The sequence below is a fragment of the Sphaeramia orbicularis genome, chromosome 4 (genome assembly GCF_902148855.1).
Source record: "Sphaeramia orbicularis chromosome 4, fSphaOr1.1, whole genome shotgun sequence".
Lineage (NCBI taxonomy): Eukaryota > Metazoa > Chordata > Actinopteri > Kurtiformes > Apogonidae > Sphaeramia > Sphaeramia orbicularis.
Genome location: NC_043960.1, coordinates 58,357,862 through 58,385,512, shown reverse-complemented (window position 1 = coordinate 58,385,512; position 27,651 = coordinate 58,357,862). Strand labels below are relative to the sequence as shown.

General features: G+C 37.5%; 1 protein-coding gene across 1 annotated transcript in view; it reads left to right on the top strand.

Moving 5' to 3' along the window:
- Positions 1-18,179, top strand: part of slc1a8a (solute carrier family 1 member 8a) — a 28,533-nt gene extending 10,354 nt beyond the window's left edge. Inside the window, exons 4-11 of the mRNA XM_030132616.1 lie at positions 1,579-1,621; positions 1,901-2,108; positions 5,709-5,808; positions 11,083-11,316; positions 11,406-11,600; positions 13,837-13,971; positions 16,620-16,722; positions 17,662-18,179. Coding sequence (XP_029988476.1) covers positions 1,579-1,621; positions 1,901-2,108; positions 5,709-5,808; positions 11,083-11,316; positions 11,406-11,600; positions 13,837-13,971; positions 16,620-16,722; positions 17,662-17,823 — 1,180 coding nt within the window. The 3' untranslated portion in view covers positions 17,824-18,179. The remainder of the gene's footprint in view (positions 1-1,578; positions 1,622-1,900; positions 2,109-5,708; positions 5,809-11,082; positions 11,317-11,405; positions 11,601-13,836; positions 13,972-16,619; positions 16,723-17,661) is intronic.
- The last annotated feature ends 9,472 nt before the right edge of the window (positions 18,180-27,651 follow it).

Sequence of the window (27,651 nt, the reverse complement as noted above, 5' to 3'; positions counted from 1 at the left end):
CTTTTCTGGGTATCTGGACCACAGAAGTGACACCAGTGTAAGTCAGTGACAGGCATCAGTCGTGCGTGCGTGGACCACAGAATATGAGTGATCCTTATGTGGTTCTGTTTAAACTGGAGGATCCGTGCGTGGAACAGACCGACCCAGGACACGCTAGAGGGATTATATCCCCTGAGCTGGTGGATGTGTGTGGGCACAGGGCTATCTGGGCTCCTCTGCTGAGGCTGCTGACCCCACAACCCGGACCCGGATCAGAAGAAGACAGTACGGTACGGATCCGGAACAACGGAAGATGAGTGATCCCCATACAGTTATATTTCAGTTGCGGGATCTGTGCGTGAAACATTGGCTTACATTGGTATCACTACTGCGGGTTCATTAACGCATTTAAAGTCCGGTCATTACATGGACTTCTGTGAAAGACCGCTGTCGCAGATAGGAGGAGGAGCCTATGGTAGCCCACAGGTGCGCGGCCTGGAAGCGCACGGCCCGGAGGCTCGAGAAAGATGAAATTGATTTCATGATTTCCCTTCTTTAAAAATCGTCCAAATGAAAAAAAATCCAATTTCAATTTAATCGTGCAGCTCTAGACAAAGGAATATATTTTTTTCAAATTCAAATCTTGTTATCATTACGCTGAAGGATCTCACACACACACAAAAAACACCGCTACGCTGGTTGAAAGACAGTGTCAGATCTCAGCGTCGGGGCCCCCCCAGGGACAGCGTTGGGGGCCCTGACGTTTAACCATGCTAGCGAGAACCCTGCATGGTCTCTGGTTTCCATAGTCTCTGGTTTCCATGGTTCCAGTCAGTGTGTTGCTGATGGGATGGACCCTAAGCCTCATTACAGGTCAAATACTTGTGGTTCATTCACCTTCTGTCCTTGAGTTTAAACCTAAAGCCCGTCTGCAGATACTCAGACATGTGGTTACTTACAGTATTTAACATGACACTGTCTCATTACAGTCATTGTCTGTCTATTTAAAAACCCTTAAATGACTAAACCCCTCATAACAACATGGCTCCATGCAGTATATCAGAAAAGATATGAGGTAAAAGGAAATGATCGGCTGATGCAGATGTTATCGTTAACTTAAAGTTGTACTTACCAGCAACTAAAATTTTCCTTAAACTTAGCTCAGCCTGTGAATGTCACTGTTTTTATCTGTGTTCAGTCATGTTTTGGTTGGTATTTGTGGCCATGATTATGTACTGTTGTGTTTTATTTGTTTTCTCAATATCATGGAGATTTAGGACATAACTTCAGAGATTCACAGTGATAAACGTGTGATAAGTGACATTTTCCTTAAAAACCTTACATAGACTCTTACAGTTTTTCTCCACTCGATCCAGGTTCAGTAGGACTCACTATGAACAGGAGTCCACAGGCTCCCAGGTTTATGTGTGTTCACACTGACTGCTGGTGTTTATTTACTTCTATTTAATACTGTATCATCTTCATAAGTGTTTGTAAAACTTACTTTTGTGCATGAACCTGGAGCCTGAGCCGGAGCCTGGAGTCTGTCTTGTTGGGATTCTTAAATAATAACCTTGATGTGTTATTTTTCTTCTGCAGAAACATGGTTCCATCGAATCTGATCGAGGCCACATTTCAGCAGGTAAAACATCAGCTTTAGAACAAATTACACATTACAATAAACTCAGACGTGTTCAAGTAGATTAAGCTGTTTTGGTATTTTGTGGATCACTTCTCTAGTCAGTGATGTATATAATGTAATGAATGGATATTTTTAATATATTTTTATATTACTTTTAATGTCTCACTGTTATGTACTCTCACATAAAAACTAGTTTATTAATTTTCCAGACAGTTGAACTCAGCATTAGTTCTTTTTTATAGTTTCACCTATATCTCTAACAAAGCTATCTTTCTGCAGTACAAAACAGACCTGGTTCCGATCCTGAAAGTCCCGACTAGAACGGTCCAGCCCAGCTACGTCTACGTCATCCCTGATGAGAACCACCCCAAAGGTCGGACGGTTTACCTGGAGCTGACCCCAGCCCCTGAGGTCACATACAAGACCAGCCCAGGCACCAGCCAACAGATGAACGTCCTGGGCATCGTCATCTTCTCTGCCACCATGGGTGAGACTTCACCTGTCTGTGGTACCCCTTCACCTGTCTGTGGTACCCCTGTGCCTGTCTGTGGTACCCCTGTATCTGTCTGTGGTACCCCTGTACCTGTCTGTGGTACCCCTGTATCTGTCTGTGGTACCCCTGTACCTGTCTGTGGTACCCCTTTTACTTGTCTGTGGTACCCTTGTACCTGTCTGTGGTACCCCTGTACCTGTCTGTGGTAACTCTTTTACCTGTCTGTGGTACCCTTGTACCTGTCTGTGGTACCCCTGTACCTGTCTGTGGTACCACTGTACCCGTCTGTGGTACCCTTGTACCTGTCTGTGGTACCCCTGTACCCGTCTGTGGTATCCCTTTTACCTGTCTGTGGTACCCTTGTACCTGTCTGTGGTACCCCTGTACCTGTCTGTGGTATCCCTTTTACCTGTCTGTGGTACCCTTGTACCTGTCTGTGGTACCTCTTTTACCTGTCTGTGGTACCCCTTGTACCTGTCTGTGGTACCCTTGTACCTGTCTGTGGTACCTCTTTTACCTGTCTGTGGTACCCCTTGTACCTGTCTGTGGTACCCCTGTAAGGCAAGGCAGATTTATTTGTATTGCACAATTCATACACAGGGCAATTCACAGTGCTTTACAAAAATGGAAAAGAGACAGGTTAAAAACACACAATTACAATTAAAACATAATCAATAAAACATAAATAATCAATTGAAACAAAGTAAAAGATCAGAGTGCAGATAGAACCCTTTCAGTTGTTCTATGCACAGTTGAACTGAGCTGTTTTCAGCCTGGACTTAAACACTGTCACAGTAGAGGCCTGTCTCACATCATCAGGAAGACTGTTCCAGAGTTTAGCTGCATAGAACTGAATCGCAGTTTCACCCTGTTTAGTTCTGACTCAGGGCTCCAGCAAAAGACCAGTCCATGAGGTTCTCAGGGTCCGAGATGGTTCATATGGGACCAACATGTCACAGATGTGCTTTGGTGCTAGACCATGGAGAGACTTATAAACGAGCAGAGCTGTTTTAGAGCTGTACCTGTCTGTGGTACCCCTTTACCTGTCTCTGGTCTACGTTTACCTGTTTCTGGTCCGTGTTTACCCATCTTCGGTCCACATTCATCTGTCTGTGGTCCACATTCACCTGTCTGTGGTCCATATTCACCTGTCTGTGGTCTATGTTTACCTATCTCTGGTCTATGTTTACCTGTCTGTGATACCACTGTACCCGTCTGTGGTACCCCTGTACCTGTCTCTGGTCTATGTTTACCTGTCTGTGGTACCACTGTATCTGTCTGTGGTACCCTTGTACCTGTCTGTGGTCCACATTCACCTGTCTCCGGTCCATGCTTATCTGTCTGTGGTCGCCCTTTACCTGTCTGTGGTCCACGTTCACCTGTCTATGGTACCCCTGTACCTGTCTGTGGTACCCCTGTACCTGTCTCTGGTCTATGTTTACCTGTCTGTGGTACCACTGTATCTGTCTGTGGTACCCTTTACCTGTCTGTGGTCCACGTTCACCTGTCTGTGGTACCCCTGTACCTGTCTGTGGTACCCCTTCACCTGTCTCCGGTCCATGTTTATCTGTCTCTGGTGTGTTTTGGTGTTACTCATATATGATCCACATATTCTTTAGAGTTAAACAGAGGGAGGTCCAGTTTATTTGTCAACAGTTTGGAGGTTAAAAAGCAATGATCTCTTGTATTTAGAGGCAGATTCTGATTCTCCAGTTTTCAGTCTCTGTTGCATATTATTCTTGATGGATTCACACTTAGCGCTGAGTGAAATTTGTCCATTTTCATTCTTTTCTGTGAGTGTTTTTTATAGAATATGACACTCACATTCAGACAGCTGTTAACTGGTCCGTTCACCTGCACAGGAACCGTTCATAAACACAGCAGCTGTTCAGATTAAAGAGTAAAAGAACACTGTTCCTTCAGGTGCAATAGACATATGATCAATAAAACATCATGTACAGTCCCACACAGTGAAAACTGACTGATGTTACGGCTACAATATGCCAGTGTTTCAGCTGAAGTTAGTTTGTTGAAATGTCCACAGAATACGGATTACTGATGTGTTCAGATTTAACGGAAGATTATTGAAGTTGTGACTCTTAGATATACATGCCACTTTTAATTGTACGCATTATAAGCAGTCTTATATAACATAACACAAGTGCTTCCTTTTCATCCATGTGAATGTTTGTTCAGATAAATAATGTAAATGAGTCTGTCCATGAAACTGGGTTTATTTTAGTATCTGACACTTTTCCATCTTTTTAGACCCAATAATAAAAGGTAAATGTAGACATTTTTCCCCCCAGGATGGACCTAATGATGACCTCAGATAAATGCACAAAAATTATTCTCTTGCTCTGACCCATGCCATAATCAATGAATTTTTAATCAAATACTGGGGCCAAAAATAGGACCCAAATATGAACATTAAATCTCCCTAGGTGTCAGTGCATTAGATGTAAAAACGTGTGTAAGCAGTCTTCTATAGACTGTAAATAAAGACACTGTATTAAATGCGTAGATCCTAGTGGTTTTTCTAATCCGCACATGTGGGTTTTTCATCAATCTCAGTCTCATTCCAGGTTTTGTATGTAACTCATCGTGTCCACTAGGGGTGTAAGAAAATACCGGTTCTGCAATATATCGCAATGTTTCATTTCACGGTACTGTATCGATATTAAAAAGTACTGTATCAATATTTTTTTTAAGTATTTATTCAAATGCAGATATTGTGGAGGTTCATTTTTGTTTTTCTGTTTTGTCTCTATTTTATTATTATTTAACACTCTTTTATTAAATAATGTTAATTCCTTTGTTGGGATTGCACAAAAATAATGTTCTGATGTTAGTTCTGAACTAATAGAATATGAACATTTGAACAGGATCTTAAACTGCTAATGTATGTAAAACATAATTTAAGTTTGAACACAGGAACATTTTGTGATATAACATTAGATCCTGTTGTGGTCAAATAAAAATGTGTTTAGTATTTGTGCAGATTTCTGGTGTAATTCAATTCTTCAAGGAAATAATCATTTAAAAAAAAAACAACAACATTTTTTAACTTTTTTAAAACTTTTTAACAGTATCATGATATATTGTGGTATATTGTATCGTTATCCTACTATTGTGATTTATATTGTATTGCCAGATTCTTGACAATACACACCCCTAGTGTCCACTCATGTTACATGTGGAACCTGAACATTTAAACACAATATATCATGAGTGATTTTGCAACAGTGGTCATTTTTGTCAGATATTCTGCCTTGGCTAATTAGTTTCATTCCCAAAATGTACCTGTGAGAGAATAAAAAAACATTTTAAAAAATAGTAGCGTGTAATTTTTGTGTCCTTTTTACCATGTTACATGCAGATTTTTGTATGTTTCGCGTCAAATAAAAAAGTGTTACGTATGAAATATAGTTTCTCTTTTATCTCAGTTAATATTTCTTTTTAAAATAGACCCAAAGTGCTTCCAAACTTGCTTGATAACATTAGTCTACATCTGGTTTGAATTTGTAGCCCTTCTGTCCTGTTTTTAAGGCCCAGTTTCATAGAAGCACCCAAATATAAACTGTGTTCTTGCAGGTCTATTGCTGGGCAGGATGGGAGAGCGAGGAGCGCCGCTGGTCAACGTCTGTCAGTGCATCAACGAGTGTGTGATGAAGATCATCAACGCTGCCGTTTGGTGAGTTCCAAACTCTGAATGATGGGGACGAAATGAGCACATGTTTTAGACCAGGGGTGTCAAACTCATTTTGGTTCAGGGGTCATATTTAGCCCAATTTGATCTCAAGTGGGCCACACCAGTAAAATAATGACTTAATAACCTATAAATAATGACAAATCCAAGTTTTTCTTTTTGTTTTCATCCAAAAAACCCCCAATTAAATTATGAAAATATTTACATTTTACAAAAAAAGATGTGAATAACCTGAAAAAACTGAAATTTCATTTGTAAAATTAGTGCAATTTTAACAATATTATGCCTGGACTTATTATTTATACATGTACATTTACATACAATGTTACATAAACATTTGGTAACCGGCAGAATATTGTTAAAATTTTGGAGTTTGGAACTAAAATTTGAACAATTTCTACAATATTACATCTATTATTATTAACACAACTCCAGATCACAGTGGATCCATAAATGCACAAAACATTTAGAAACAGGCAGAATATTGTTCAAATTGCACATTTCGGGTTGTTCATCTTTGTTTTTATCTATGTATTTATTTGCGTTTTATTGTGAAAGAATAGTTTTGTAAATGTAAATATTTTCACAGTGTAATGTTATTTTTTTCACTTAATTTTTCACAAAGAAAATTCGTAGTTGTCATTATTTCTGGGTTATTATGTTGTTATTTTTACTGTAGATCACACTGGTCTGTATGTGGAACCTGAAATAAAAGGATTTGGACAACCTGGACTGTTCAGGTTCATTTTTGCACTTTCATCCTGCAGGGCCGGAATGGAACATTGGGCGGGCCAGATTTAGCCCCTGGGACACATGTTTGACAGCTGTGTTTTAGACAGTTTTACCACCGTCACAGACACTAACATGACTGTAGTTCATATTTTGAATAGTATGGTATGAACAGTCACTGCTGTGCCTCCACTCAGTAACTGAAACTGATTTAACCCTTTAGGACGATTGTCTCCATGTTTCAGACAAATTGTGAGAGTTTGAGTTTGAAGCTTTAATTTATTTATTTTGTATTATTTTGTTGTTTTTTTTTAAGGGGTGCCAGCCAGGTCTCTCTCCTGGCATTAAAGATGTTAAGACAGTCGTTTTATTTCAGTCTTTTCTATATGCTTGAATCTTTGTTTTTGGTTATTTAGTTTTTGTCTGTTTGTTGTACCTCAAACCACACAAAGGATGCAAGTCTAAATTAAACAAACACCCTATACATTGAATGACGAGAAAAGAATTCAGACCTTTAAACCAACTAAAATTCAAAATCATGTATTGAACAATTAATGCACAAATTCAAACACAAAGTCCACCCCCCCACCCCCACCCCAAAGTTCAAAGTCAAAAAAATCCACCAACCAAGCAAAATCAAACACAAAATTTCCACATTAGCTTTGTAGCAGTCTTTTAGAAGAAAAGGGAAAAAAAAGAACAGTTCAGTTCGTTTTAACTAAAAGTTCTGCTCCGGGTTTTCCACCGACTCTAACTCCTATTGACAGAATCCAACCGTCATCTTTTAGCTGAGGTTGGGTTCTTTCTATTGGTCTAGAACACATGAGGGTAGAGGTTTGCATTGGCTGAGGGGGAGGGGTGGAAGTGGGCGGAGCATACAGTAGCAGAGTGCAGTCGGTGAGAGAGAGATGGAAGATTTTTATTACTTTAGCGAGGTTTTAGCGGTGAATTCTAGTAAATAATTGTATATAATAGTGATATTGCTGTTTTGTTGTGTTCTACTACTGTGTTTTGTTGTATTTTTGTTGAGTCTTGCCACCTTTTTTACCTCCGCCAGGAGGTATTGTGATCACTTTGCTTTGTGTGTTTGTTTGTTAGCAACTTTACAGGAAAACTATTCCAATCATCTTTACCAAATCTTCCCCACAGATAGGCCTAGGCCCTGGGACCAGCCCATTAAATTTTGGGCCAAGTAGGCCAAAGTTCCAGGTCACAGCAAAGTCACAAAATCTACAATTTTCCTATCTGTCATCATTGAGCAATTTTCGAAAATTCATAAAAAATTCAAAACGACTCCAATTAGCCTCCAATTTGATCCACCCGTAGCTTAGAACAATATCTTGTATCTGGCTCAAAATTGTCCACATCCACTGTGGAATGTGGACTCTGTGGACATTTACATTTAACATTGAAAATCCCATTTACCACACATTTAAAATTAGAACTTAACAAATATTGATTGGAATTGAGTCTAATTGGACAGACACATGACTGGTACCAAGCTTCAACTTTTTCTGCTGTATGGAACAACCTGGAAACTGTTGAATTTAAAAAGAAATTGTCAGTCCACACATGCACAGTGTTTGGGGTGCTTGGCAGAGGTTTGCGTTCTCTGAACACTTGTTTCCACTGTTTTTATTTGTATTTTTCCAGTTCGTACAGTTCATTGATAGTTGTATGTTGTTGTTGTAAATATTATACAAATGTCTGTATATTTGTATATATGTGTAAATCTCTATGCAGATCTCTCCAGTTCATACACAGATGCAGTGAATGTAATTGAATCAGACAGATGTTTTTGTCAGTGAAATGAGCGGCTCTGTCTACAACTAGACACAAAGTGAACACAGACTATCACACATCATAAAAATGACACCAAAGAACCAAACAGAAGAAGAAGAACATGGACACACAATGATCTAGACCAACTCAAATGTTTGAACACATGGAAAATAGTTGAACATTTATTTCTGTAATCTCATAAAGTTTCATTATGTACATTTACAGTTGTTTTTCCAAATAATTATGACACATATTCAAACCGTTTTTTTTTTCTATAACACACAGTTTTAAGCATTTATTACACATAATAATGATAATTAATGGACAGATATTGAAAGTTAAGTTCTCCCTGAAAAAAGGTGCAAAAGAATTGGAAAACAAACCAAACATTTTCTGACCCTTTTATTGTAGAAACAACATAAATAAATATAGGCCTGTTATAATGGTAGTCTTTAAAGCACAGGTGTCAAACATGCGGCCCGGGGGCCAAATCCGGCCCACCAAAGGGTCCAATCCGGCCCATAGGATGAATTTGTGAAATTCAAAAATTATACTGAAGATGTTAACAATCAACAGTGTACAAATCATGTTATTTCAGGTTCCATACAGACACATATAAACCAATTAGATCTCAGTTGGGTCAGACCAGAAAAATACTGTCATAATAACCTATAAATAATGACAACTGTAGATTTTATTTTTGTTTTAGTATAAAAAAGTAAAACTACATGAAAATGTTTACATTAACAAACTATTCTTTAACAAAAAAATGTGAATAGCCTGAAGAAATATGAACGTGAAATATCTTGAAAAAAGTAAATACCATTTTATCAATATTATACCTGTTACTAACTGTTTTGTGTATTTGTAATTGTAATGTAAGTTGTAATGCACATGTGTAAATGATAAACTGAGGAACTAAGGCAGAAAACTGTTAAAACTGCACTTGTTTTTCTTAAGACATTTCAAGTTGTTCACGTTATTCAGATTTTTTTAAGGAAACATTGTAGATGTAAACATTATCATAATGTAATTTTACTTATTTCACTGGTATTATTTTACTGGTCTGGCCCACTGGAGTTCATATTGGGGTGAATGTGGAACTAAACTGAAATGAGTTTGACAGCCCTGCTTTAAAGGGTTAATGGTCAGTGTGGTCAGTGTTAGTGGTCAGTGTGTTCAGTATGGAATCCGTCCTCCAGCTCTGAACAGGATTGTCCAGATCTGACCCGATGACCAGTCAGAGCTGGTCATGTAGTGAAAACGTGCGGTGACATCATCGCATCCTGTGGGTGTAGAGCTCCGCCCACCTGCAGCTTCAGCACATGAGCAGATTAACGGCAGTAAAGACCTGACGACACGACGGACACCGACACCATCTACTATCCAGCAGCAGCTCATTGACAACAGTGGACTGGAAAACCCCCCTGAGTCCCAGTGATATAAGGAGATTAAGACCGAAACATTCATACAGGGATGATAACACACTGTCACTGTGTTAAGTGTTTACTCACGCTTACGTTTAAGCACGGCACATTCTGAAAGATCACTTTTACATGAGAATTTAAAGTACATTTCTGCATTTTTACTCCACATGACCTCTTGGATTTGGTTTGACAGTACAGTCCTACATTGAGTTTCTTCAGGTTTATAGTCAATGGGCTCAGCAGGTTCATTGTTTTGTTCTATTTCCAGTCAGTGATTACAGTTACATTTTTTGTTTATTATTATTTTGTTCCTGTTACTTATTATTTTGTAAGGTTTAGTACTATCCACCAGCAGAACTGGAATAGAATATTCATAATCATGGTTTCATTAGTGTATAATCACCTTTCGGATCCATTGTGTTTCTTTTATTAATGACTGTCTTTTTTTGTTCATTTTAGAGTTTTTTTTTTGTCTTTTTTTCCCCAGTTTCGTTCATTTTGTGGCTTATTTTGTTCATGTTACTTATTGTTTTGTAAGTTTAGTACTATCTACCAGCAGAACTGGAATAGAGTATTCATTAGTGTACAATCACCAAAAACAATTGACTTTTTCAGCAAAATCTGTCATTAATTAAACATAAACCCAGAGTGTCCATCCACTGTCATTGATCCAACTCCATGGGTTTTATTGATGAATCAATGTTTCCATTTTTTTATCCATTTTCTTCATTTTATTGATGAGTTTGGCTGTTTTTGTTCATTTTCTTGCTCATTTTCTCCATGTCATTTATTATTTTGTAGATTTTCTTATTTGTTTTTGTTACTTTTGTTCATTTTATTTATTAATCTACTGTTTTTTTTTCATTTTGGGGTTTCTTTTGTCTTTTTTTTTTTTCAATTTCGTTCACTTTGTGGCTTATTTTGTTTGTGCAACTTATTATTTTGTAACATTTAGTAGGATCTACCTGCAGAATTGGAACAGAATATTCATAATTATGTTTTTATTAGTGTATACTCACCTAAAATAAGAATCAATGACCCTAACCCTAACCCTAACCCATAAACCATTTCTGAGGCATTTTTTGAAGCAAAGATAACAATTTAACCCAAACTAACCAGTGCAATGATATGTATCCCATAATATAAAACTATACTCTGACATTAATTATTGTTTTGGATCCCAGACCCCTGTTGGAACAGAAACACCTGAATTCAACGTGTCCACAGACTTTTGTCCACATAGTGTTTGTCTGATAGTAGGTCAGAGTTTACGTCCCTTTCAACCCCTTGACCTCTGACCCCGTGGCTTGTCCGTCCTCAGGTATTTCCCGTTCGGCATCATCTTCCTGGTTGCGGGGAAGATCCTGGACATGCAGGACCCGAGCACCCTGGGAAAGAAGCTGGGCTGGTACGGCATCACGGTGCTGTCCGGCCTCTTCGTCCACGGCCTCATCCTCCTCCCTCTCTTCTACTTCCTCCTCACCAAGAAGAACCCCTTCACCTTCATCCGCGGTCTGCTGCAGGCCATGGTCATCGCCCTGGCGACCTCGTCCAGGTGAGTCCCACCCCGCCTCTCTCTGGTCCCGGTTCGGTCTCTGGGTCGGTTCGGTGTTCAGGTTTTCACGGGGGTGTTTTCTTCCTCAGCTCGGCCACGCTGCCCATCACCATGAAGTGTTTACTGGAGAACTGCCACGTGGACCGGCAGATCGCTCGCTTCGTCCTCCCCGTCGGTGCTACCATCAACATGGACGGGACGGCGCTGTACGAGGCTGTGGCGGCCATTTTTATCGCACAGGTCAATGAGTACGAGCTGGACTTCGGCCAGTTGGTCACCATCAGGTAATCGAACACAGTGGGTTTTATGAGCAAGTAGCATTAAACTCACACTAACAGGGATGTAACGATTACCGGTATAACGATAAACCGCAGTAAAATTGCAGATGGTTAGTATTACCGTTTAAATTCTAATTGTCATGATAACCGTGTTTGATTACCACACTTTTCTGGAGAAAACGCCTATGTAAAGATCTGCTTTTATGTCAAATATTTGCGTATAGTTTTAATTTATTACAATTTTAATTGTATATACCTGATATTTGGAACCAGTATTCACTTTTAAAGTCTTTGAAAAGGTTCGTTAAGCATCTTTGTGTTACTTATGCAATAAATTATATACATTTTTCAAATCAGATTTTATATTTTTTGTGTGTTTTTTGTCTTTTTATATTTTTACAGTAGGTGAAAATGAAAAAATAATAGACAGATGATATAAATGAAGTTGTGCTGAGAAAAGAGATCCCAAACATGGGTATAGTAAACATTTGTTTACATATTATATAAAAGCAAAATCAAAAGGACTGAAAAACGGACAAAATAGGCTCAGACCACTAAGGGTTAATATTTGAATGTTTCTGCAACAGAAGGTACGTTGTGCCAATTATTTTATTTGTTTATTTGTTGTTGTTTTTTCAAAATACAACTTAGTTAAATTATTTCAGTGTGTGTATCAGTACTTTTTGAACATTTTGAGCACAATTTCAACAATACCGCGATAATAATGATAACCGTGATAATTTTGGTCACAATAACCGTGATATGAAATTTACATATTGCTACATCCCTACACACTAATGATATTTAACCCTTAAAGACCCACAACTATTTTTCTCACAACTTTCAAATGAGTTTTTTTTGTCTTTTCCAAGTGATTTATCACCATTTATTATACTATTTTCCTCTGCGCTTCATGTATTTTCCTGTATTTATTTTACTTGGGGGACCGAGCCTTCGCTGCAGCCGCCCCCACCCTATGGAACTCACTCCCACAAATCATCAGGAACTCAGACTCAATACAAAACTTCAAATCACTACTCAAAACTCACCTGTTCAAACTTGCATTTTCTTGAGCCTCTTTTATTATTTTTTTTTCTCTGTGTTCTTTTTGTTTTGTTTGTGAAGCATCTTTGAGTGTCCAAAAAAGCACTATATAAGTGTGATGTATTATTATTGTTACTATTATTATTATTATTATTATTATTATTATTATTATTATTATTATTATTATTATTACTGGTCATGTATATCAGGGGTGTCAAACTCATTTTAGTTCAGGATCCACATTAAGTCCAATGTGATCTCAAGTGGGTCAAACCAGTAAAATAATAAACATAAATGGAACTAGATAGAAAGTGAACACAGATTTTCACACAGGAACAAAATGACTAGAAAGAACCAAAAAGAAGAAGTATTTGGACACAGAATGATCTAGACCAGGGGTGTCAAACTCATTTTAGTTCAGGGGCCAAATTCACCCCAATAAGATCTCAAGTGGGCCGAACCAGTAAAACAATGAACAACGAGAAAATTTGCGGTTGTCATTATTTATAGGTTACTACGGTAGTATTTTACTGGACTGACCCACTTGAGATCATATTTGTCTGTATGTGGAACCTGTATTAAAAGGATTTTGACATCATTGATTGTTAATATCTTCAGTGTAATTTTTGCATTTCACAAATTCATCCTATGGGCCAGATCTGACCCTTTGGCGGGCCAGATTTAGCCCCCGGGCTGCATGTTTGACACCTGTGATCTAGACAAACTCCAATATTTGAGCACATAGAAAATAGTTGAAAGTTTACTTCTATAATCCCATAAAGTTTCATTATCAACATTTACTGTTGTTTTTCACAACAAATATGGTCAAAACTTCAAGCCTGTTTTAAAAAATATATATTTTACTGTAACTAGTACTGTAGTGTTACTTTTATTACATATAATAATGATAATTAATGGCCAGACATAGAAGGTTAAGTTCTTCCTGAAAAAAGGTGCAAAAGAATTGGAAAAAACAAAACAAAACAAAACATTTTCTGACATTTTTATTGCAAAAAGAACATAAATAATTCTAGATGGCCTGTTGTAATAGTAGTCCTTATTGGGTTAATGTGTTCATATTAAATATTAAACATAACTCTTATGTGTGTGTGTTTGTGTGTGTTTGTTTGTGTGTGTTTGTTTGTTTGTGTTTGTTTGTGTTTGTGTGTGTGTGTGTGTGTGTGTGTGTGTGTTATAGCATCACAGCTACAGCTGCCAGTATCGGTGCTGCCGGGATTCCTCAGGCTGGTCTGGTTACCATGGTGATCGTACTAACGTCCGTGGGCCTGCCGCCAGATGACATCACACTCATCGTGGCCATTGATTGGATCCTGTAAGTGCACGTTGAACCTCACACTTAATCTAATGTTGGATTTGTGAAGTCACCATGAGGTCTGTGCTCACGTCTGGTCCCATGTGTCTGAGGAAGACGATTCAAGTTTAGTTTGACTGATTTTAACTAAACTGTCAGAGAATCTGCACATGAAAATGCAAATGAAGTGTGTTTCCATTCACTGGTGATATGGAAACATTAGTAGATGGTTCTTCTTTACTATGAAAATGTAGTATTTATTACAATAACACAGGTGAAGCTGCTGTGGATTTGTTGCTGTTTCCATCTAATATTTGCTTTGTTTCTTGTATTAATTCTCTTCATCACTCCACACACAAACACAATTATTCAATTAATCATTTTCTATTGCACATGTATAGATTATCTTTTGATTGACACAAACTCTTCCACCATTTCAACATTTTGTGATATTTCTGGTGTTTTTAGATTCTGAATTTAAGTGTTTCTAGGAGCTTTATTTTAATGTATAAACATACAAACTAGATAGATAGATAGATAGATAGATAGATAGATAGATAGATAGATAGATAGATAGATAGATAGATAGATAGATAGATAGATAGATAGATAGATAGATAGATAGATAGATAGATAGAGAGATAGAGAGAATAGATAGATAGATAGATACTTTATTGATCCTTTGCAGGAAATTGTTTCGTTACTACAGCAGCAGTACAAGAAAAAAACACAGACCCATCACGATATACATCCCACAAACAACCAACAATGGAATGAAGAGTAAACAGAATAAAAGATACATATAATATGTACAATACAAGTAATGTAAATAATACAATAACCCAAACACCTAAGTATGCACAGCATACAATGATTTATCGCACAGCGATATTAAAAAGTCTAATGGCAGCAGGCAGGAAGGACCTCCTACTGCGTTCAGTCCTGGACCGAGGGGGAATCAGTCTGTGGCTGAAGGTGCTCTCCCTGAACACCTCAAGATGGTGAAGTGGGTGAGATGCGTTCTTCAAAATAGAGTCCAGTTTCCTGAGCATTCTCAGCCCAGCCACCTGCTGAACTGTGTCCAGTCCAGTCCCAATGATGGAGCTCGCTTTCTTAATGAGTTTATTCAGTCTGTTTCTGTCAGAAATGCCAGCCCCCTCCCCCCTACACACCACACCAAAAAAACAGGGCACCAGCCACCACAGTCTGGTAGAAGCTGCACAGAAGAGGCTTGGAGATGTTGAAAGACTTTAATCTCCATAGAAAATAAAGTCTACTTTGCCCCTTCTTGTGCAGAGTCTCCATATGACAGGACCAGTCCAACTTGTTGTCCAGCTGGACTCCCAGGTACCTGTAACTGGAGACAGCTTCTACCTCTGTGTCATGGATGGTGACTGGCACCAGTTTGGACCTGTTCCTCCTAAAGTCCAAAACCATTTCTTTGGTCTTAGAAATGTTCAGTTGGAGGTGGTTGAGGTCACACCAGTCCACAAAGTCCTTAACCAGGTTAAAGACAGTTTGATGAAATGCTCCTGATGATGTTTTGTGGATGTTGTTGATAATATTTTAGAGCTTGTTGTTTCATAGAAAACATGGGCATCAGGTACTAATTTAGTGTCTAATGAAACCCTTTCTGAGTTCTTTGTGTCCACTACAGAGGATGTATAAGCTAATAGTTATGGTCTGTATTTTTTATTACCTCGCCCCCTGAAGTGGAGGCAAGGGGTGTTGGTTTTGGTTCAGTTTGTTTGTTTGTTTTTTGTTTGTTAAAACTATTGGTTGAATTCATACTAAATGAGGTTTATTCATTGTCAGTGATCCAGAATAGATGTGATTACATTTTGGGAAAAGTAGGTCAAAGTTTACATTTTTTATGAATTTTTTAGATCTTTTTTCTTCTCTCATTTACTTATAATGGGCAACATTTCACATGTCTATAACAACATCAATTTAGTTTCAGTTTACTTCAGACTTGGCTCATATATAGAGGCAATTGATATACTGACATCAGCACATGCATGGTGACATCAGCTGGATCCATGACAAAATAAGATACAATACATGTGAGGGGTGGGGTTTGTTGTGCCTGGAACCACTTGTTTATTGTTTGGTTTGTTTTCTTTGTTTGTTTGTTTGTTAACACTTTAGCAGCAAAACTACTGGTTAAATTCATACCAAATTGGGTCTATAGATTGCCAGTGACCCAGAACAAATCGGATTACATTATGGGAAAAGTAGCTCAAACTTCAAATTTTTTCAATGAATTTTTTAAATCTTTTTTTTTCCCCATTTACTTATAATGGGTGAAATCAGTCTATGTTGTCTATGTCTATGCTGACATCAGCACACTCATAGACATGATGACATCAGCTGGATCGATGCTAAAATAAGATACAATACATGTGAGGGGTGGGGTTTGTTGTGCCTGGAACCATTTGTTTACTACTTTATTTGGTTGGGACAGTTCCCATTAATGAACATCTGTATTGAACATCACATGTACATATGCTGGATTTTAGAGAAATGCTCATTTGCATCCGTAGTCCATAGGCAGGTAACACATAACACCACAATTAACATTTGGATTTGGGCAGGATACCGGAGAGTTAGGATACGCTATATATAGACGATGTAGATCCAATACTAACGGTAAACCTTCTCTTCTGCAGTGACAGGTTTCGGACCATGATCAACGTCCTGGGTGATGCTCTGGCAGCAGGAATCATTGCTCATCTCTGTCGGAAAGACTTCCCACTCGGCGAAACTGGAAAGGTAAAAAGTAGAGTCATGATCTGAGTTTGAATGAATGAATGAATGAGTGTATGACTGAATGAATGAATGAAGGAAGGAAGGAAGGAAGGAAAGAAATCTTTATTTTGAGCATGTAGACAGTGAAATCAAAACAAAAACTGGTACATAAATGACTGATAAGCAAACAAACAACTAAATAAATAAATAAGTAGTAGTAGTAGTAATAATAATAATAATAATAATAATAATAATAATAATAGGATAAATAAAACAAATGAAGTGAAATTATACATGCTCGAAAAGAAGTAGGAAGAAGTAAAAACTTATGTACTCCTACCTCCATTTTCTGTTCCTTATGATCACTATATAGCAATTATTATTTTGTATGAATATCAATGTTATAGCAATAATAATAATAATAATAATAATAATAATAATAACAGCGATTACAACAACAATAATAATAGTATAACAATATCACACATTCTTTTTCCTATATACACTATTATGATAATACCCATTTACAACTTATTCTACCAGATATTAATACCAGATATTAATAAAAACAAAAAAAACAAAAACAAAACAAACAAAAAAACAAACAAAAAGAAATATATGTATTGTGTATCTGTTGTAAACTCAGTGTGTTGTTTGTGTGTCTCAATGTGTTGTTTGTGTGTCTGTTGTAAACTTAGTGTGTTGTATGTGTGTCTCAGTGTGTTGTTTGTGTGTCTGTTGTAAACTTAGTGTGTTGTTTGTGTGTCTGTTGTACACTCAATGTGTTGTTTGTGTGTCACAGTGTGTTGTTTGTGTGTCTGTTGTAAACTCAGTGTGTTGTTTGTGTGTCACAGTGTGTTGTTTGTGTGTCTGTTGTAAACTCAGTGTGTTGTTTGTGTGTCACAGTGTGTTGTTTGTGTGTCTGTTGTAAACTCAGTGTGTTGTTTGTGTTTTTCGCTCCAGCGTGTTCCTTCATACGGGACACACACTCCACACAATCCACACAACTCCCACACTGTCAACGTGCCAATGACGGAGATCCACACACACAAAGACTGTATGTTCGACGACTCGTTGACGGAGAGACACGCCCACACCGTCTACTACAACATCTGTCAGGTGTGACCAGAACCGGACCGGAACCGATACCAGAACCGGACCGGAACCGGACCAGACCCACCGGCTGACCTAGAACAGCGCCGAGTCCAGGAAACGCCGGGTCGACCCTCGCCGTGCCATCCGTCTTTTCCTCAGTTGTGGATTATTTGGCCAAACGTGGATCGGAGCTTCGTTTGGTGCTAAGTTTCCCCTTTGAGGATGAGAGGTCAAAGGGCGCGAGGATCATGACATCATCTAAAGTAAGGGTGTCAGAGTCAGTGTAGTTCAGGTTCTACATTCAGCCCAAGTTGATCTCAAGTGGATCAGACCAGAAAAGTAATAACCTATAAATAATAATCCAAGTTTTTCTTTGTTTTTGTATGAAAGTTAAATTTCATTATGAAAATGTGAATAACCTTTTGAAAAAATAAGTGCAATTTCATTATGTCTCAGTTCATTACTAACCGTTTATATTTGGGTTCTTCTCTGAAACTGGCCCTAAAAACAGGACATGGGGCTAAATATTCAAACCAGATGAGGACGAATGTTATGAAGCAGGTTTGGAAGCACTTTGGGTCTATTTTAAAAAGAAATACTTACTGAAATAAAAGAGGAACTATTTTTCAGATAAAACACTTTTTTTTTTATTATTTTACATTATATTTGATACCAAAATCTGCATGTAACATGATAAAAAGGACACGAAAATTACACGCTACTATTTTTTAAAATATATTTTTATTCTCTCACAGGTACATTTTGGGAATCGAAGTAAATATTCAAGGCAGTGTTTCACAAAAAATGACCGCTGTTGCAAAATCATTCGCAATTCATTAGTGTTTAAAGGTTCAGGTTCTGCATGTAACACCAGTGGACACGATGGGTTCCACACCAAACCTGGAATGAGACTGAGATTGATGCCAAACCCAGATGTGTGGATTAGAAAAACCACTAGGATCCACACATTGAACACAGTGTCTTTATTTAGAGTCTAAAGAAGGTCATTTACACACGTTTTCACATCTAATGCACTGACACCAAGGGAGATTTAATGTCCATATTTGGATCCTATTTTTGGACTCAATATTTGATGAAAAATTCATTAATTATGGGATGGATCAGAGCAAGAGGATACTTTTTTTTGCATTTATCTGAGGTCATCATTAGGTCCATCCTGGGGGAAATCTGTCTACATTTACCTTTTATTATTGGGTCTAAAAAGATGGAAAAGTGACAGATACTAAAATGAACCCAGTTTCATGGTCAGACCCATTTACAAATACACAAAACATTTAGTAACAGACAGAATATTGGTAAAATTACACTTATTTTTCTTAAGAAGTTTCAGGTTTCTCATATTTGTTCAAGCTATTCTGACAGGATAGTTCGTAAATGTAAATATTTTCATAATGTAATGTTTGACTTTTTTCACATCAAGCCAAGAAGAACATTTGGACTTGTCATTATTTATAGGTTATTTATGCTGTTATTTTACCTGAGATCCCATTGAGCTGTATGTGGCCCCTGAACACCCTTGACTGTTACTATCTCCAGTGGAATTTTTGCACTGAAGGGCTGGATTGGACCCTTTGGCGGGCCGGTTTTGGCCCGCAGGCCTTATGTTTGACACCCCCCATCTAAAGGAAACTCTTCCGATAATGACCTTGACAACCTGATTCGACTTTGTCATGTCGTAGGTCTTTATTTCTGGGATTAAAGGGACACTTTTGTGCTGCTTTTCTCTGTCTACACTCAGTTTCCAGGTGTCACCGCTTTAACCTTCAATGAGCCGTGAATCTGATTGGCTGCTGCTCAGACTGGTCGAAGGGTTAAAGGGTAATCCGTCCAATCCAAGGGCTGAACAAATCCAAGTGCTCTTCCTTAAGCGGACTCAACCTTCTTCTTCTTCTTCTTCTGTGGTGTTTGTATTCAACTGCATGCTGGCATGCGTTCTCACTGGCTTCATATGAAGTCGAGGTGCTTTACTTTCTTTGATTTGTCGTGTTTTGTGTCGGATGTTTCAAAGTGCTGTAGTGTTTGAGGAAATCTTCCATCCATTTGCAGCTACAGAACAGTTGTTAGTTTGGTTTTCAGTTCATCTTCTGCCTCATCTCGGTCTAAATACAGCACAGTAGAACCTTGCAGTACAGGTTTAATTTGTTCCATGACCAGGTTTGTTTTGTGATTTACTCATTTTATTAAATCAGTTTTCCCCACTTAAATTAATTGAAATATAATTAATACATTCTAGCCCCCCCAAACCACCCAAAATCAACCAAAAAACTATCTGAAAACAACTGAAAAACCACTTGATAACAACCTAGAAATCACAGAAAAACCACCCAGTAACAACCTGAAAATTACAGAAAAACCATCCCAATAACAACCTGAAAATCACAGAAAAAACACCCAATAACAACACAAAAATTACAGAAAAACCATCCCAATAATAACCTGAAAATAACAGAAAAACCACCCAATAACAACCCAAAAGTCATTGAAAAACCACCCACTAACAACCCAAAAATCACCTAAAAACCACCCAATAACAATCCAGAAATCACAGAAAAACCACCTAATAACAGCCCAATTATCACTGCAAAAACCAACCAATAACCACAGAGAAACCATCCAATAACCCAGAAGTCACAGAAAAACCACCCCAAAACCCAAAAATCACAGAAAAACCACCCAATAACAACCAAAAAATCACAGAAAAACCACCCCAATAACCCAGAAATCACAGAGAAACCACCTCAAAACAACTCAGAAATCCTTTTTTAAGGGTTTTTTAAACAGAAACAGTACAGACAGATCTGTGTGTGAGAAGGAGGAGGGTTTCTCTCTGAAGGAGAATCTCCTTCAGTAAAACATCAGTTAATAGAATTCCTGTTATTTTTCTCTCCATTTAATTTCTTCTTTCTTTACTCACTTTCATCACTGTCTGCACTTACAGGTGTTTTTTTTATAAACCTATTCAGAGAAATCTGCTCTGTTCTGCTTTTTTAAAACGTTGTGAAATGCTCCAGACCTTTGTCATTAAATAAAACAGCTGCGCCACCTTAACTTAATTTATCTGGTTGAGTTTTTCCACCTAAATCATAAACCTCTGCCCACTTTCACCTCGTACTGTGGATTTCCACTCATATTACGAGATAAAAATACTTGAGATCCACGTTTCGTAAAGTGAATTACTCACCAATGGTGCTCTCGTACTGCTGGGTTCTGCTGTATCTGAGTAGAATCTGTGGACGTCCTGTAAATGACTGAATATTTACTGTTACAGAAAGTTACAAAAAAAGTGTGTTTATGTCACTCTGAATTCAGAGCATCTCAAAAAAGGAGGAAATCGATCTGTTCCAGTCCCCATGAAATTAAAAATGAGGTTCCAGTGTTTCTAGATGATTACAATCATTACTTTGATGTATATTCTTAATAGTATCTATTAATTTACTCTTTTTGCTGCCATCAGAATGCTTTCTCTAATTTTTATTTCCCTTCAGTTACTCCAAGTTCTGCCCGTTGTCACTACCTCATCCGTACCGTACAGATTTTCATATCATCAGCTTCCTAAAATAAGTGTCTAAGAAATTGTTTCAGATTTGTTAGGAAACACAACAAACTTAACCAGAAATTCAGTATTGAGAATAAAAATAATAATTAGAATGAGCAAAAATGAATAAAATAATGGAGGAAATAACAAAATGAATAAAATAATGAACAAAAGTGAATAAACTAAAGAACAAAATGAACAAAAATGATCAAAATAATGAACAAAAATGAATAAAACAATGAACAAAATGAGGAGAATAATTGAGCAAATGAATAAAATACAAAAAAAAGGGGAAAATAATGATTAAAATGGGCAAAAATGAGTAAAAAAGTATGAACAAAATGAACAAGAATGAAAAGAATCATGAAAGTAATGAATAAAAATAATCAAATGGGGAAAATAATAATCATCAGTTGGATAAATGCATAATAACACTTCAATATCATATATACTGAAAACATCTGATTATTAAAGTATGTAAGATTTAACACATTTAATCTGAGCCAGATAATTATTAAAAAAAAACAACTGAAGACCAGTGTAATTGAATAAGAAGTGACATTAAAACCACAACTACATCTAAATGGTTTTTAAACACATTTCAAAACACTGGTGAAAAGGAAGTAGTATTTTTGCAGCTGTTGAACAGTTCAGGCTTGTGGTTCAGATCAGGGAGTGACACCACTTATTGATCAATGCATTGACAATGATCTAATAAATGGATTGGATCGATCAGAGTTGACTGACTGGAACAGCCTCTTCATGGGGACTTCATATTTCATAGTTCTTTGATGAAGTATTCGTGGTCACTGATGTGGTCCTTAAACTTTTTTTTTCTTGAAGTGCTCCTTCAACTTCTGTCTGTGTTGAAGATTGAAAACCGTTCTTGATTTCTGTCTGTTTCAGTAGTTGAACATGAAAACGTAGACCTGCCTTAACTCGACTGCCGACCCTCAGCTGTTGGAGGTTCAGTGTGTAACCAGTGACCTATAGTCCTCATAACTGCAGCTACTTTTATCTGTTTTATAGCATCAGGTGATATTACAGTCACATTTATTGTCTTATTGTGGACCAGAGCCCAGAATGGACTAATGCTGCGTTCCAGGACGGTTTTTGAGCCCATAAGTAGGGATGGGAATCGAGAACCGGTTCTTTTTGAGAACCGGATCCCAGTAGCACAATTCCTTGGAATCGTTTGCCTGCCTGCTTAACGATTCTGCTTATCGATTCCGCCTTCGTTGTGCATGCATGATGACGTCACACATACGCTGCATTGTTTTGGTCAGAACGTAGCCAACATGGCGTTGAGGCAGAAACGGTCTAAACAGACCACACCAGGTCCACTGGAACACTGTCAAAGCCTCCATGTCTTCAAAAGGGTGGAATCCCTCCAATATGTTCAAACATTTGTCCACAGAATGTGATTCATTTACAGGAATGTCACGTATTTGATAGGCTACTTAGCGACGCTTGTGAATGTAGCGGCAGAGTGAACATCAGGACGTCATCCCAGTTCTGGTTCCGGTGCGGGCAACAAACGTCGTACCCCCTCAAATACAAGTTTCTGAAGGTAGGGAAAAGGAAATGAGGAGCAAAACAACGGGAGACGAGCAGAGTCGAACCGGTTCCATGTAGTGGAAATGCAGCAGTAGAGGAGTGGACTCTATGCACAGCCCTGCTACTTCCTGAACTTCAGGTGGGTCCTTTATTTCCTGTCTTTCATTATTGGACACTAAATAATCCAGGTGTGTCTGCTACTTCTTGTTGTGACTACTGATTAATTAGGCACACCTGGATTAATCAGAGTGTCCAATAATGAAAGACAGGAAATAAAGGAGCCACCTAAAGTTCAGGAAGTAGTGAGACTGTGCAGAGTCCATTAGTAAAGCGTCTTTAGTTTCACTTTCACTGTACACCCCCTCCCAAACCAGGCCCGGCGTCATCTGTTCTTATTATTTGTACATACTGTATATGGTATATTTTCTGTGCAGAGATGGAAATATAAAAGACAGTTAATGCAAACACACCCATTTGTACTCTTTTATTCCCTCACCCAATGAGAATCAATAAGAGAACTGATAAGGAATTGGATCGATAAGCAAAATCGATAATGGAATCAGAATCGTTAAATTCTTATCGATTCCCATCCCTACCCGTAAGTCACGACCTCAAACCATGAGTCATGACTTCGTAGCGTTCCAGGTGAAGTCACGCCAAACTGCCTGAGAGCAAGGCATTGTGGTAGATAGATGTAAACAAACCAGCATGGTGGAGCGTATGTTATGCTCATTTATGATCATTTCTATCGACAAAGGTGCTGGTTCTTTGCTTATTTGAGGGAAACAGAGGAGTAAAAACAGCCCATAAGGCAAGAGAAGCTGTTTTACCTTTTATGTTATGTTATTTGTATATTTGGATACGTATTTGGTATTAATTTATTCTTGTCCTAACGCTAGAGCAGCTGCTGATTGTGCAGAACATTTGCAGATAGGCTAAATAACGTCAGAGCAATACCTTGTTTTAAAAAACAATTTGCATAAACATCCATTGGGGTCGCCATTGTTGTTTCACGGGTTACGTGACATCAGAGCTCGGAACTGGGAGAACATTGATCTAGTATGAGTTCACAGGTGGGAAGTCACAGGTCTGACTGACATTCCAGTGCATTTACACCGGTAGAACACGAGTTATGGGTGGCCTTGAACGCAGCATAAATAAACACCAGGGCTTTTCACATCCTTCACATTTCCGCAGCTGCTATAGGAGGAGTATTGATCTGGTCGTAATCTGAAAATATCTACGACTAAATGTTACACACTGAACCTTTTCATCCATAAACCTCAATGTTCATCTGCCAATGCACAACATCATCAACAGTTCAGAATCCTTTCATCAAGTTGCAACCTGTTTTGCTGTATGTACATAATGTGTTGTTTTTTGTTTTGTTTTTTTTACATAAAATGTGCTTTTGGACTTTGTGTGATTTGTATGACAATAAACCCCAAGTCAATACTGTGACATATTCTCATATTCTTCAAAGAAAATTCAATTCTTTTAATGTTAAGATTACTTTAATATCAATAAGGTCCATGATGTGTTGCCCACAAAACCAGCAGACAAACTCTTAGCTTAGAGAAAACATATTCAACTTCTAAACCACTTTGAATCTCTGATGATATTTTATTAAACGCTCGTCACCAGTTTTATTGATGGAGTCAGTCCATAATCCATCTCTACATCTGGCTACTTTTAACACAAATGAGACTTTACTAGTAGCATCTAAGTATCTTGCAAAATATTTAACATATCTTAGATGTAGCTGCTTGGTCATGTCATACAATTCCTACTAGTTAGCTTCTACATCATATTAAATTACAATTAGTTTACAAATAGATCCTGTTGGCTTCTGTTTCTAATCCAGCATGGAGGTGCTAACTTCTTTGATTTATTATATCAGAGATTGTAACAAGGTCTTTGTATTTAATTCTCACTAGCATAGATTTTATTAGCTTTGAATTAGTTTTGTTAGCATACAGTGCCTGTTAGCAGTCCCCTTACTACTAGCATAGGGGTTTTGTTAGCTGGAATAAGCTAACCGGATCTATGTACAATGTAGCTGGAATGTAAGATAACATAATTTAGTCAGTACCTCCAAGCTAATATGTCAAAGAAACAAAATCTGTTAGCTAGGATATGCTTAACATATTATCTTAATCTAGCTGCTTGGTCATGTCATACATTTCCTACTAGTTAGATTCTACGTCATATTAACTTACAATTCGTTTACAATTAGCATAGATCTTGTTAGCTTCTGTGTCTAATTCCTATTAGCATGGAGGGGCTAACTTCTTTGATTTATTATATCAAAGATTGGAACAAGGTCTCTGTGTTTGATTCTCATTAGCATAGAATCTATTAGCTTTGAATTAGTCTTCAAGTTTTATTAGCATACAGTGTCTGTTAGCAGTCCCGTTACTCTTAGCATAAAGGTTTTGTTAGCTGAAATAAGCTAATCGGATCTATGTATAACGTAGCTGGAATGTAAGATAACATAATTTAGTCAGTACCTCCAAGCTAATATGTCAAAGAAACAAAATCTGTTAGCAAGGAAAAGCTTAACATATTATCCTAGATGTAGCTGCTTGCTCATTTCATACAGTTTGCTTAGCTTAGTTAGCTTCTACATCATATTAACTTACAGTTAGTTTACAATTAGCATAGATCCTGTTAGCTTCTGTGTCTAATTCCTATTAGCATGGAGGTGCTAACTTCTTTGATTTATTATACCAGAGATTGTAACAAGGTCTCTGTATTTAACTCTCATTAGCAAAGATTGTGTTAGCTTTGAATTAGTTTTCAAGTTTTATTAGCATACAGTGTCTGTTAGCAGTCCCGTAACTATTAGCATAACAGGTTTGTTAGCTGGAACAAGCTAACCAGATCTATACAGTAGCTGCCTGGAAGATAAACTAACATAATTAAGTCAGTACCTTTAGGCTAATATGTAAAAAAAAAAAAAAAAAATGTTAGATTGGATATCGATACTAATGGGAATCAAACTAATACAAACTACCTTGATCTATGGTAATTACAAGCTAGCAAACTAGCTAGCTCCAAGCTAACATGATACAGATGCTAATTTTAAACAACCGGGCTAACAGGATGTAGCATTATGTTGCTTATGCTATGTGAACCATGCTAATTCCAGTCCTAATAGTCGTTAAGGAAATTATAAGAAGAAAAACCTGCTTTATCCTTTTAAAAACGTGGCAGGTAGAGATGACTTTCCATTATGACTTTGTCAAATCATGTCTTTTTGTCTGTGCAGGTAAGTGATGTTTATTTGATTTTGTCTTATTTGTGCTTGTGTTTTTTTTGGCCTGTCTAAATTCTATTTTACTTGAATGATGAATGATGCTTTTTTCCACATCTGTGCAATTAATGAGGTGAGTACAACATAATTATTAGCATTAATATAATTATTAATAATGTTCCAGCTGGAAAATAAGAGCACCTGTGTAATGTGTTGTAGAAATGACTGGATTACAAATGGAAAAGTCTTAGAACACAGAACAACAATTTAAGCTTAGAAACAACAGATTATAAATGATTTTAGTGTGTTCAGTGTTAAATCACTTTTTCTGTGGCATAAACTGCACATGAAGGGAGAACTGACTAAGTACAAATACTTGTTACTTAAGTTGAGTTTGTAGGTGTCTGCTTAATTAATTATTAATTTTAACACAAATATCTAAACTTTTTGTTTCTCAAATATTCTTGTCATTTTATTTTTAATGAATCAACATCAGGACTGGATGGAACAGTAACACATTGACAAGGAAGTGTCATGGTCACTTCATCTGTGAATATTACAGATGAGAAACTCAACAAGATAAAAAAAATGGCTTAAATTAAATAAGATTATATCCTTCAAACAGCTGCTTTTTCTCTTATATGAAATTAGCTGAGTGCTGTTCAGTGCTTCTACTTTTACTAATACAAATACATGAATGAAGCAAAGAAAGTTTATTAAAAAGTGAATTTCACAGCCTTTTTAAAAATAATGCATAATTGATTAGTACTACACCGTGCATTAGAAAGTGGACCAAGTGAATAAACCTAATTTCCGTGTAAATCTTCAGCCCGCAGACCAGTGGAGTTTTCCAGGCTGACTAAACCAACCCACTGCTGTTATTTTTAACTCACTCATTCTTCATTAATCCAATGAAGGAGGCGTGAGAACGCACGAGACTGAATCCCTGCGACGACACGCGTCCGCAGGTGCTTCAGCCGTTAATCCTCCGCCACAGATTAAACCACAATGAAGCTTTAATGAGGGAGGGACGAACAACGGGGATTACCCAGGTTAACGGGGTGGGGGGGGTCTTCACCTTTGCATGTCGGAGGCTTTTCTCCTCAAGGACGTGAACGGACACACATGAATGTCACTTATAAAGAACTTAAATCGAACAAACCAACCACATCACACAGACCTAGAGGTTGTGAAGGAAATGGATTAATGAGGTCTAAGGCGGAGTCAAACGGCGCCTCTAGAGGTCGACACAAGAAACAGTTCAGTCCCACAGGTCTGATTATATGACACAGAAGAACCAAACAGAGCAGTAAATAGATTTCACCCACAAAAACCCAAACAGCAACAGGGGTCCAAAACCATCTACCGATCTAAAATATTTAATAACTTCTGATCCACTAATCCTAGCAATACTAAGGCTGTGATCAGCAAGAATCTGGTGATACGATACAAATCACAATACAAGGATCACCATACCATATGGCACGAT